Raw genomic sequence first — 14,176 nt, forward strand, 5'->3', positions numbered from 1 at the left:
TCTGTGGGGCATGCTCAAACGGAAGGTGGAGGAGGGCAAGGTCTCTAACATCCACCAGCTCCGTGATGTTGTCATGGAGGAGTGGAAGAGGACTCCAGTGGCAACCTGTGAAGCTCTGGTGAACTCCATGCCCAAGAGGGTTAAGGCAGTGCTGGAAAATAATGGTGGCCACACAAAATGTTGACATTTTGGGCCCAATTTGGACATTTTCATTTAGGGGTGTACTCACTTTTGTGGCCAGTGGTTTAGACATTAATGGCTGTGTGTTGAGTTATACAAGCTGTACACTCACTACTTTACATTGTAGCAAAGTGTCATTTCTTCAGTGTTGTCACATGAAAAGATATAATAAAATATTTACAAAAATGTGAGGGGTGTACTCACTTCTGTGAGATACTGTATATATATATCTCAACACCACGCCACCAGCGGTAGTTGGTCCATTACCACCTCGGTGGTAAAAATCTGCCACCGTCACAGCCCTAATATTAATATAAATAAGGTAAGTCTGAGAGTCTTATGTTTATTTGACGATGATTTCACATTTCTTGTTTGTATAAATACAAATAAAAGGTGAACATAAATTTTTTGTACCGTTTTTATTTCTAAAATATAATAAAGTTTTATAGGAGAAGGTTTCATAGACTTGGCAAATTCATTTTTCAGAAGTTTGTAGGTACAGACATCCATTGTGGGGGTTCTTGGCAGTTTTCCTGAGACTTTTTTTAATATTGTTCATATCTATATCGGAATTATATCATATCAACCGAAATTAAGAAATATATCGTGATATAAATTTTGGCCATATCGTCCAGCCCTACTCTAGCCTCAGTGTCTGCCTGGCACACATGACACACAAATGCCCTTGTTTTTGGGGAAGGCTGTCTTCCCTCCAACCAATGGTGCAGACCATTCTGATGCACGCAACATGAAAACACCATCACAATGGCCTTTTCTCTGCAGTGTTGATGCAGTGTTGGTGGCTAACATTAATCTAAAGCAGTGTTTCTCCAACTGCTTTTGTCTTCAGTAACCCCAGAGATACATCAGTAAAAATCACATCACTTTAGTGGCACTAAAGCAGAAATGTGTTCTTTATAACTTATACTACACTGGATATTTAGCATCATCATGAATAGGTGTTTCTTCAGCTATGGCCATTTTTAACCCTGTGGATTCTTAAAAAACACTTTACACACTTACTATTATGTCAAGTCTATTTGCATAGATCATACAAGGAGAAGATTTAGATGATCAATATAACCTTTTAAAATATAATAAGTCTGGGACAAGGATAAACAAAAATCAAATAAAATATTTACATAAAGATTTAGGCTAGAAGTAGCTAAAAGTAAAGGCATTTATAAAAAATAAAAAAAGACAAAAAAAGTGTCTGCAGTTGAAGAAATACCATAATATCATTACAATAATTCTCTTTGGAGAAATCTTTGTAACATATAGCCTAGAAGTCAATAAAATCCGGGTAATGTTATTATATTATTTCATTATTGCAGATTTGTACTGAGTTTAGAGTTTGCATTTTCCAAGCATTTTTATGCAGATTGAGGAATACAGAATCTAGGTTTTTTTATTTTATAACTGATTTAAATTTTTTATTTTGTTTCCTTAAAGAATTGGGGAAAAACATGAAAGAACTTCCTGAAGTTCTTGATTTCTTTCTTTCGTAACATACTAGGACAAAGATGACATCATTCCACATTAAGAGCAGACATCAATTCCAAACACATTAATTAATTTTTGACTGCAAGTGCAACACCACAGGTCAAATGCGTCAAACCATCAGCTTCAACTAGACAGGCAGCCGCTGATCTGAAGCAATATTCTAGTTCACTTGTATAATTTCAAACCAGACCACAAATATGTACAAACACACAGAATGCCTGATATAAACTGACAACCTTTGAATGACAAGTGCACATACATAGTTCAAAAATATCAAATTTTACTCAGGATGTTGCATCATATTACCTGGAAATAAAGCCAAACAATCAACCATATCCCACAATGCCATATTTGCATTTCAAAGACAAACTATACAACAAAACGAAACTGAGTCTCTGGTTACTAGAACCACAGAGGGAAAACATTCAGAGCTAAATCTGACAAGACACAAACATTCAACGGCTGGTGCTTTCAATGTCTATTTCAGCATTGTCATTCATATCCACACCTCTTTCCTTTCAAAAAAGCCACTTGTCACTCCATAAAGAATACGCAGAGGGATAAAGCAGTGTATTCAATTCATAAATATCCCTTTAAGAGGGCCGCGTCAGTGATTTGTCACTGGGGACTTTTGGCAGAGCTGAAATTGATGTAAAGGTGACATGTGAGTTATGCATGTGGCAATGGCAGGCGTTTTGAAATTACTGAGTGAGGCAGGCAGGCTCACTAAAAACTAAACCAAAACCAAAGTGCTCCTCAATGCTCTCCTTACCAGCCTGCACAAGAGGATCTCATTAATTTGAGGGGAGAGTTAAAAAAAAAACAATAAAAATCCCCAAAAAGCTCGACATGCACACACAAGGTTCTATTGTCTCCTGTTCTCTGATGACGCCTGTCACTTAATGTGTGAAAGCCATGCTTGCTTCAATGGGATCAACTGTAATAAAACTCCATCGCCTTCACTGAGCTATGAGTTTATGAATCTCCTTAGAGAAACTCAGTCATTTAAAATCCCTCTAGCTTACGGCAGTGAAACAATGTTTAGTTTCAATCTCCCCGCAGCCTCCGCACGGAGGGAGCAGCGCCGCACGACAGACTTAACACGAACAACAAATAATATGTGAAAATCAAGCAAGTCACCGTCTCATTTCCATTAAATGATAAAGTAGCTGCACTGAAAAGAAATGAACTAATTTAAAATGGCTGGCCTATAGGTCAAGGACAGCTGGAGCAAACAGTCTCTGATTTTTCCTCCCACAGTCATACAAATAAAAACATTTTACATTTTCATTTTCAATACCAAAATCTAAGAGGCTTGTTATCTTTTCTTATTTGTTTGATAAATTGTCTGAAAAGCCTTCAGGCTTTGATAAACATACTTAAAACACATTTTCATATGTAGATTATTAGGTATATGGCTATGTTAGATAGCAAGGCTGCTATGCAGTGGCACAGAGGGGTCTGAAATAGCATGTCAGCGTCTATTGAAAGTCAATAAACAACTGAGCCGAGCGAAACAACTTGCATTATTAAAATATTTTTGTTTCCTTGAATTGTTAATATAAAATCACACGGTGTTCTGACCCCAGAAAAAACTTTCAAGGAGTCTTGAAAATGTTACATTTGTCGCCAATAAGCTTTCCACAACTACAGACATACTGAGCTGAGCTCAGAGGAAATGAAGGAAGACTGAGATGAAGAGACGATCAAAGAAAACAGAGCATTCATATTCTTCTCTGATTTAGCACTGTAATGACTATGGGCAGGATTACTTTCATCACACAAGTTAAAAATAAATCAATAAATAAATACATAAATAATCACATCCTGTCTATATTTCCAGGGAATTAAAACATCTGTGAATAAAAGTGATGCTGGAACAGATGGCCAAAAATGATATACATTGGAGTTTTAACTTACAAACTGCTGTGCAATTCACCACCAAAAAAGCAACAGAATATGAGCTAAAATATTGAATACCAGAACATAAATGTTTTACGAGCAGATCATAAACTATTGCAAATTTATATTTGCATAAATGTAAAAATGAGAGCTTTGTATATACAGAAAGCTTTATGAACCTGCTGTTTCCTAAAACACTCAATATATGTCCGGTGAGTGAAAATCCTTTGCAAGCACAGCACGGAAAATAGGCAACTTCCTCCTGCCACAAAAATAAGGCAATCACACAGTTGCTGTTAATATCTGAACTGACTGCAGAATCCCTAGAGAGGTTTCTATTAACACACTGTGTCCATTTCACTGCTTAAAATAAACAAGGTTTTATCTCTATAAAGTCAGCAGGAGTTAAAAAAAGACAGCAGCAGTTGGCGGAGAGAGGTGACCTTACCTCATTGGTGTTCCACCTGTGTCTCTCTTTTGGCAACGTGGAGCATTTTGGTAGACATTCAAGCAGCTTTTTGGGCAGGTATATTTTCAAATGTCCATGTTCATCTGCAAAGCAACAACAAAAAAAATTGTAAAAATTTTGCATTAAAGTATAGAAGTAAGAGGCAGTAAAATGTTTGTGCCATTAATCAATACCCATGATGGATTGATGTAAGCATGCTAATATTTAGGGCTCAGTGTATGTATACATAACCAGTAGGGATGCACCGATACCATTACTGGTATCGGTATCGGGCCCGATACTGAGCTCTTTTACTCGTACTCGTTAAAATGCCCCGATACCAAACGCCGATACCACACAGCATGTGATAAGTGCCATATTCAGACAAAGAAACACAATAATTAAAAAATTTACAAATGCAATAAAAATATTGGTATCGGTACTCGGTATCGGCAAGTACCAAAAATAAAAGTATCGGTATCGGGCGAGTACTGGAAAAAGTGGTATCGGTGCATCCCTAATAACCAGTATATATGATTTAATATTAGATTATCCTTTGCAGTTCTTCTACATTCTTCATACACAGCACATAACAAGGATCATTAATTAATGGCCGCCAATTATTCTGACTGCAAAGAGCGACTAATGAGCAACTTGCAGAATGAAGGTAAAAAAAATTTGAATTAATGAGCCAAGCATGCTATGAAAAAAAAGGTAAAAGAAATAGTGAAAAATTGTGATGAGAATCATCAGAATTCAGGTGTTTCAGTAATGAAAGTCCACTACCATGGGCTTAAGGGGAACTGATGCTAAGCTTTATTAACAATTTAACTACCCAATAAAGTACACAGCCACCCTGATCCTGATTCCTGACTGCTCGAAAGAACAGTAAAAAGCACAAATGCTGGCTAAAGATAAAAGAAAAAGGGAATACAATTTGTTCAGGGGCAATTAAGGCAGGGATATATATCAAGCTTTCTTCAATTCTTACCCTGTCTGTCTCTCGTTCCCATTCCTAGGGGCTTGGCAGGCCAGTCAAATCACTGCCATTTAACTTTCATTGTTAAATGAAAGTTCACTTTCAGGGCAGAATTTCTAAATTACAATGAAATTGTCTACAACTGTAAATTGAGTCCAATTATAATCACATAGTTTCAACCAACTGCTGATTATACATTCACTGTCACCTACACCAACATGACATTCACATTCAATTCCAGTAAAACCCCTGCAGGAGTAAGGATGAATGGATGAAAGGGGAGAAAAAAAGCTTTGACCAGAATGAATATGCCTGAATAAAGTGAATATATGCAATCTGCAAGACTTTTTGGGGGTAAAATAATCTTACATAATGTGGTGTGTGTGTGTGTGTGTGTATGTATATATATATATATATATCAGTGACGAGCGGTGACTTTTTTAACGGGGTATGCTGAGTGATAAGATCCACCCCCCCATCGGTTTTTAGGACACTCAAAAGGGATCACAGATGACAAATAAGAAACACTGTGGCAGGTGTCGATTAATCCTTCTTCTATCGTTTCAGGTTTATCCATTGTTACTCGAATGCAAGAAAAATATAGCTGGTTTTCCAAGTAAAAACCGCCAAATAAGGTTTACACGTAGTTATGTTATGATACATAATCAGAGGGTGGGGAGATGGGGGGATTGCCCCGCTCTATATGTCTCTGCATCTGCTAAATAATTTTTTTATTCACAGTGAATAGGAGTTAAAACTCCCACCCGGGTGACATAACAGACCATGCAAAATACCCAAAATTATTTAAAATATTGCGAAGTAACGTTGCAACCTTGCAAACAATAATAAAACCAGAGAAGGACTTCAACTGTAAGCAAAACAATATGATGTTTGTTATTATTAAAATTTTATATAGCCCACGTTTTTATAAAAAAAAACATTTAATTTAACGCTTAGGCAATAATGTTGACAATAACGTATATCTTCAAAAATTTGCTTTGCTTGAGAAAATAAAAATATACAGTTAGTGTTTTTTTTTTTTTTTTTGATTTAGTCGAGTTGGTTTTGCATCAAACACAATGTAATTTTCGGCACAACTTATAATCATGTTTATATGAATTATCCCGTGAACTTATTCTCTCAAATGGCCTGGGTATGCGGAGCATTCGCAGCTTATATGGACGGAATGCCACTGATATATATATATATATATATACTGTGAAGCAAACAAATGTGCATAAGATATCTATTTTTATTTTTCTGAGATATTTATATTAATGTTATGATTATTTTAAAAAGTCATTAGTTTATGAGCTCAACCTATATTTCAACACCAGCACAATGACAGGATGTCTAATCCATAACAAACATCCTAACAGGGAGTCAAAAATGTGACATAATATGCCTGAGTCACTGTCAAAAATGCCCCCACCATTTTCCTAAGGCTGTAATTGTGACAAACAATCGTCTATCATTTGCGAATGAGATGCTATACCAAATCCTGTAAACGTGGTTATGAGCATGCTTGCAAATCAGTTTGATTTCCTCTGTCTCTAAGCTAATGCGCTTATACGTCACCAGGTTTTCTGCTGCCACTCACGTCACTGATGAAAAATCAAGACACATGCTACAGCCAAATATGCATCACAAGGTCTGACGGTTTGTGTTACACTGTCAGACGATTATGAAAAATGTAAAAAACCCTCATATGAGGGCCTCTTTCTCCACATCAGTGAGAAAGATATTTGCTTCTCTCAAACGACAGTGGCATCAGCTAAACTGGCAGTTGTGAATCTTTCATTGTTCCCCAGTTGTCAGACAATCAACTCTAATATTGCAGACATCTGTTTATGTCAAAGAATAGGATTTTGTCATCTGTTTGTACTGAAAAATATGGTCTTAAATGACATTATCATGTTACAGATCTCTAGTTTTCTTTCTTTTTGTCTTCTACACCCAAAATAATATTTTCATTCAATGAAAAATGTACAAAAACATCACTTATCACTGTCTGCAAAGCCAGAACAGATTTTTGCTTTACATGCCATAATTCACATTATAATCGTAGGGTGGTGTGATGGGAAGAGGTTAAATATGAGAGTCATCCCTTAGCTGAGTGAGGGATAACATACAGTCAGCCAGTCATTATCTCAAAGCAAACTCTGACAGGGTGATCAAGCCCCTGACACAAAGTGGAGGTCTCTTGTATCACCCTGAATGGATAATGACCAACTGACTGTATATTTTCCCACTCATTACACAGCTACTAACCAATTAAATAAATACAGAGACATAAAATATTGCTTTGAGAAATTATTTTATTATCTTACCCTTTTATCTCTATAAAGAATTGCTAAGTGGTGGCAATTGGTTATTGTAAATTGTGTATGTAATAGTTTATCCATTATTATATGACAATCTGATTGCTTAATTTCTATTTTTATATATTTTATTATTTCATTTATAATAAATACAAGCATTCTCAAGAATTTCACAGAATAGTGTGTTTCAATTTAGAGGGACTGACTTTTAGTTGTCCTTCCTGTCTAGCTATGCCACCTTTGAAAATGTCTTACAGTGACTGTGCTCAACAAAGTCTTTTACTTTATTCAAGGAATGTGATTCTCAAGTGTGTGCTTCTTGTTACCTGAACCCTTTTCAATTTGTCTGAGAACCCCACGAAAGCTCAGACTTCTGTTTGTGAATATAAAACAAAGACCTGTGCCTCAAGCACAAGCTGATCAGAAATCAAAGATGTACACTTCAAATGGCAAACCCCCATGTCCCCAGTGCTTCTTAAAGGCAAAGTCACCCTGCCAGTCCGTTCTTCTATTACACCTCTATTTTTAATTTGCTCAGATGTTTGGATGTCTAAAGTTTTAAAAGACAATATTGGAGAATATGGACTTAAAGGATGACCGTGAAATCTTTAAAGAATGAGAAAAGGTGGAGGGGAGAGAGAAGGGAAAAACAGCTCACTGAGAATTAACCCCAGCCTGGAGCAAGGTCCTAACAAAGAGTTTACAGCTACCTGATAAGGCCGTGATACAACAGTATGACTCTCTGTGCTCTTTCGTTTGGGGCATGGAGATAATTCTGGAGATTGGAGTATGTGCTGAATGTGGCATACACTGATTGGAGAGATTGTACAAGGGTAAATGAGTTTTACAGTAGAGAGCTGAAACTGGTATCTGGAATCATTTGACTCACTCAATTAACATTAGCATAGAGCACGAATGACAACGAGCCGCCTTCCCACATATAGACAAAAATGATTTATCTGTGATGCAACCAGTGTCAAAAGTGAAAACAAAGGTAAAATCAAAAACATAATGGGCCAATAATTTTAAAATAAAGCCGTAGGCTTTTTAACTGGCAAATGGCTATTCTGTCAATTACAAATATGTGAATATAACCATGAAGAACAGTTTAAAGTCAACAAGAAATGGCATTCACTACCCATTTTATGTCTGTAATGTAACATTTTTATGCATAACAGAATACAGTTTTTTTTTTTTAAGTACTGTACTCTCTTAAAAAAGGTACAAAAGCTGCCACTAGTGCAGCACCCTTTAAAAAGGTATATTAGAACTTTAAAGGGGTCATATGATGCGATTTCAATTTTTCCTTTCTCTTTGGAGTGTTACAAGCTCTTGGTGCATAAAGAAGATCTGTAAAGTTGCAAAGACTAAAGTCTCAAATCCAAAGAGATATTCTTTATAAAAGTTAAGAGTCAACCACGCCTACCTAAAACGGCTCGTTCTAACACGCCCCCACATGTCTACGTCACGATGTGGGAAGATTTGCATAACGCCGCCCAAATGTTCACGCAAAGAAAGAAGGCGTAACTTTTATTCTCGCTGTAGTATTGTTGCCGCTGCCGTCATGCCGTGGAGATGCTGTTTTTCGTTGTGAAAGCGAAACTACTTTGTTTGGCCTTCCATAAGAGGACACCAGCCTCCACTCACTCAGCCCCCCGGCCGTTCCTCACTCTAGCTGCCGGCCTCCGCTCACGAAACTACTTTGTTTGGCCTTCCAAAAGAGGGCACGACTAGAAATCAGTGGTTAAGTTGTATTTACAACACTGTTCCAGAACACTTCAACCCAAATATTCAGATGTGTGCAGCACATTTTATGGAGGACTGTTTCCTGATCCTGGGAGAGTAGACTACAATGCCGGCTGTTCTGACTCACAGACTGTAAGTACGTTTTTTATATTTAAAGAATTTGCCACTGACGATTCAAACGCGAGTTTTTTTAGCAACATCATATGACCCCTTTAAAAAGGCATATTAGTACCTACAGTGTACATAAATAGTGCCTATTAGTACCTTTTAAAGGGTACCACCTAGGGTTGGGCGATGTCTACTAAACTGGCATCGGATGATGTCTACAGTGAAACATCATGATGGACGATGACATCGGGGGGCGGAGGAGAGGGGGTGGCATAACATCGTGATGTCTGTCACCAATCGGCTATGGACGATGGCATCGTCTATCGGCCCAACCCTAGTACCACCACAATGATAGCTTTTCCACAATTTTTTCAGAGAGTGTATGGCGTCACTTGATTTTATCCATCAGGAATTGCTTGGGTCGTGAAAAGTGGCCATTTCAAAGCAGAATAGAGCCAGACCTGAATGCTTATTACATTTTGATGAAAGATTACAAAGACGAGAGGGTGGTGACAGGCCTTGGTCATCTCCAGACAATCTCAGATACAGATCAGACAGTGTGGGCGGAGCCCTTTCAGACTGGCCAAGACTCTAATACCTGCCCTTTTAAAATCATTTCAGACCACACACATATTCAGCATATACCCAAGGCCTACCACCCATCAGAGCCAACAAACACATTACCTTTGACACGCCCACTGATGACATCATTCACTCCAGAGCAAGGAGGTCTATAAACCCTAAATAAAGGTTAACATTCTCATTCATCTTATTTGTGGTTGCTCTACTGGCGTAGGACCCCAGAAGTATGTCATCTGAAGTCTATGGTCCATACTAACTAGCCAAGCCCAGAGCCCCTGTTCCAGAGCCATTATTGCAAACTGATATGAGTATCCACATAGGACAGTTAGTTCAGTGAGTTACTATCTGTTTTGAGCATAATGAAATGGAACATTATGATTATAAAAACAGTGTGAGGGGCGATAATTGGTAAAAAACAAAAACCGTATTCGCTGTGAATTAAAAGCAGACGTTCATCAGTGTAAAATGCTATTAGGGACTTGAAGACAGGTATGAAACTGACATGTGCTGAATATAAGCACACATCCAGGAGAGTGAAAAACATTCACTGCACCGATTAGATGACTGGTTGTTAATTAAAAAACCCTCATACTAATAAAGTCCCTTCTAACTCCTCCCAGAGCACAACTTGAAAGACCTCTTGAGATGTTTGGGCTATGCTCCTTTTTCACCAAATAAAATGAATGGCATTGAAATGAGGGCTCATTGCTCCACAGTTAAAAGCAGACAGAGAACAGAGCAGAATGCTAATTCACTAAAGTTCTAATGCTGGCTGCTTTAATAAAGAGCAGTCTATCAGTGTCAACACACACCCTTATCTGACATTACTGCGGCTCGGAGACTGGGAATGAGCTCCAGCATCATAAAAAATAAAAATAAAATTGTAGAGAGCGCCAGAGAACAAACGACAAAAAAAAAATGCAGAGTAAAGGGGCTGTTATGACTGTGAGCATACACATTGGCGAAGCAGAAGGCTGATGAAAGCTTAGCCATTTTGTGTGCATATATGAATTTAGACATTAAATTCAAGACAACTTAGAGATAACATTATCCATGACTGCAAATTTAACATCAGTATCCCAATCCTAAAATCCCAAACCTTAACTGATAAGCTGACTCTAGATCAGACAGTGACTGCAGCCAACTTCATCCAATATAATTTTCTGCTTTTAAGAACACGGAAAAAATGTCTTAATTTGTAAAATAAACATACACAAAGTGCTTTAATTTGTGGATTAAACGTATACTGAACATATGAAATTATGGGAGCATTCCAGTAAAATGAAACAAATTCTCTTTATATTACAACCATATTCACATTTATACCACAAAAAAATCAAATTTAAAACATAGCCTGTGGTGAAATGACTTTGGTGTAAATAGATTCACCAGACAAAGCATTTGAACTTGTAAAGGCCGAACTCAAATGGATTTTAGCATGACTTACAAAAAGTTTTTATATGGTAGCTGAAACTGTCGGATATTACAGCATTTAATTAAGGTGTGTGTGACCTCAGGTTCAAGTATATGATTTTGCCATAACAGTTGGCTAACTTTATATGGCTAATATTTATTATTCAATATATCTGTTAAACAAAACAAACAAAAAAAGGTACAGAAGGTGACAAACCTCCACTTAGATTAGCTTTACCCTGCAGCTGGATCACCCTATAGACATAGAGAGAACTAGCATGGACTGTCTTGCAAACCAACAAGACAGCATCAGAGGTTGAAGACTGGTTTTACAACCCAGCTCAAGTCAAGAACTATGTCTGCTGGGCCTCAGCCATAACGACTCTCCTCCCCGCTTTGATCCAATAGATGTAAACGGCACATCCTGCTGTGCAACTGCAGCCTCTAATGCCATCTTGTTTCCTTTATTTTCCTGCCTAAACAGCAGCTACAATGTGGACATTAACATACAATTCTGTCTCCCTACCTGTGAACAACAATTTAGTTGTCAGATCCTAAAGTGCAAGGCAGGCTGAAACTGTAGCCTGTTATACTGGAAGATGTGCTGTGCTGAGCCGAACTGAGGGGACAGCCAATTACTACAGCAGCCCTGATCAGGAGAAAGCAACTCTCCAGTCAGGTGCATGAGGGGAAAAAAGTACAGAATAGATAGAGGACCATGAGAGTATAATAGATAGCCTATAGAAAGAGCTCCCACAAACAGAGAGAGCGTTAGAGAGATATGAGGAAGTAGTGGAGGGACAGAAAAGGTTTTTCTGCTTCTGCTTGCCACCCACTCAGAAGGGAATTCTCACATTAGAAGGGCAGGTAGGACGGAAAAAATATCACACCAGCAGGTCTTGACACAGCTGTGCCTACAGACACGGCTAGTTTCCAACTCACAACTCCTAACTGTTGGATTGTGGGAGTTGGGGGGTTTGAAGTGGGATGGGCCCCAGTCCAACAACACTTACTAACTGCAAACACAGAATTTCTCAAAAGACATGTTGCTGCTTTTTGCTTTTACAGATGCCTGTGGTGATCTCTTCAAACAGGGCTGTTTATTATTTCAGCTGTTTATATTATTCTGTTTATTATAATATTGACACCTTACGTTTTATGTTAGTAATTTTGTCTACTCAAGTGCTCAACTGATAAATCAACTAAATTCTTTGGGGGTTCATACGTATTATCATTTAGTTGTTGATCTATGCATGTATCAGGCATATGTGAAGTGTTAAAACAACAGCCAAGTAAAAAAAATTTCTCTGAAATAGGTTTGGGCAATATACTGGTAGATACAGTAAACTGACAGAAATTTATCAGTTGAGATTTTGGATTATCTTCTCTAACACGATTATGCTCACATGATATTGCAGTGTAGCATCGTCACAAAATGATCATTATCATTATCGTTTTAACATGTGAGTACTAAATTGAGCTCATGAGTTCTTCGTCATTTATTGAGCTTTAAATGTCAAATACACACAAAATGTGTCAAAATGACCATCTTGGCAAGTAAACATAATCAGTTCCCTTTCAGTCGGTCACTCTCGACGTCACGTCGGATGACCGACGAATTTTGTTTTTTTCCGCCACTGATCTCTCGGTCAGTGCTACCCAAATACTTGACAAAAGAGCAATTTCCTCTATCTCTGGGTCCCCAGAGGGGACGGAGAATTGTGGATGCAGGCTCGGTTATGCGATTCAGTTCACCCGGCGCCCTCCCAGGTTCAGGGGTGTCCACTTTACTTCAGTGAAAGCAGCAGATGCCCCTGTCTTGCGTGCAGAGATCGCAGACGGGTACTTCATGTGTCGACCCTTCCGCACCACAGATCATTGCTGCGGTTCGCGTCCGAAGGACGAGCATATCAGTACAAGGTCCTGCCCTCCGGGCTGTCCCTGTTGCCCCGTGAGCGTCCGGCGCCAGGCCCTCTCTCGATGAATCCGTGAGAACCAGTAGAGGGCTGGATTCTATATGTAGAGACCTAACTGGATCACATATGTGTAAAGCCCACGGTATGACCTCAGAGCCCGTGTTTCCCCGGCAGACTTCTGCCACTCCAAGAGGGTTAACGTCGAGAGTGACCGACTGAAAGGGAGCGTCTCGGTTCCGTATGGTAACCCTCGTTCCCTGAAGGAGGTCACGTCGCGTCGCGTCCCGTCGCCACAGCTCCTGTACCACCGCTGAGCGGCCGGGTCAAGTGACTCACATTGTCTGACTACAACACTATTGCCTGATTTTGCTCTATTTCGTCAACGAAAATGGTTTCAAACAAAGTCACAGCTGAGCTGCTGTGCATCTCCAAGCAAACAGAGCGGTATTTCATTAATGAATGAACATACATTTTTAAACAAATCTAGTGAACCAATGATTCAATTACCCATTCATAAAGACAGTCACTTGTAGGGTTGCCAACTTCACAAAAGGAAAATATGGGACAATTGTGGTCTTTCATAGAAAAATAAATGACATATATATATATATATATATATATATATAATTATAATTATTATTATTTTTTTTTTCATTTAAAGAGAACATATTAGATTTAATATGGGCTGCTTTTGGTGCTTGACACTTTTTTTTTATTTGTCATTTTGTGTTTCAAGAATAAGGTCCAAGGTTAAAGGTGGGGTAAGCGATTTCTGGTAGCCAATGTTAACATCTGAAATCACCAAAACAAGCACGCCCCTACCCCAAGGTTAAGAATATGCTAGAAGTTACTAAATTCAATTCAATTCAAGTTTATTTGTATAGCGCTTTTCACGAAACAAATCGTTGCAAAGCAGCTTTACAGAAAATTAAGTTTCTACAATATATTTAGAAGTAGCTTGTCAGTGGTGACTATATCAAATTGATGTACTTATGGCAGAAATGTACGGTAAAATTAAGTTAATGACGTAATCAAACAGACGATGAACACTATTAACAGCAATGATTATATGTTACAA

The 14,176-nt window shown here is 38.2% G+C and overlaps 1 protein-coding gene across 1 annotated transcript in view; it reads right to left on the reverse strand.

Annotated features, from left to right (window-relative positions):
• Positions 1 to 3,764: 3,764 nt before the first annotated feature.
• Positions 3,765 to 14,176, reverse strand: part of LOC107756344 (calmodulin-binding transcription activator 1-like) — a gene marked incomplete at its 3' end in the record, with an annotated part of 32,320 nt that continues 21,908 nt past the window's right edge. Inside the window, exons 3-4 of the mRNA XM_016573395.1 lie at positions 4,034 to 4,137; positions 3,765 to 3,847 (exon numbers count right to left, since the gene is read on the reverse strand). Of these exons, the coding sequence (XP_016428881.1) occupies positions 3,765 to 3,847; positions 4,034 to 4,137 (187 nt within the window). The remainder of the gene's footprint in view (positions 3,848 to 4,033; positions 4,138 to 14,176) is intronic.

Source organism: Sinocyclocheilus rhinocerous, unplaced genomic scaffold, assembly GCF_001515625.1.
Source record: "Sinocyclocheilus rhinocerous isolate Xijiao unplaced genomic scaffold, SAMN03320098_v1.1 scaffold712, whole genome shotgun sequence".
In the NCBI taxonomy this organism is placed as follows: domain Eukaryota; kingdom Metazoa; phylum Chordata; class Actinopteri; order Cypriniformes; family Cyprinidae; genus Sinocyclocheilus; species Sinocyclocheilus rhinocerous.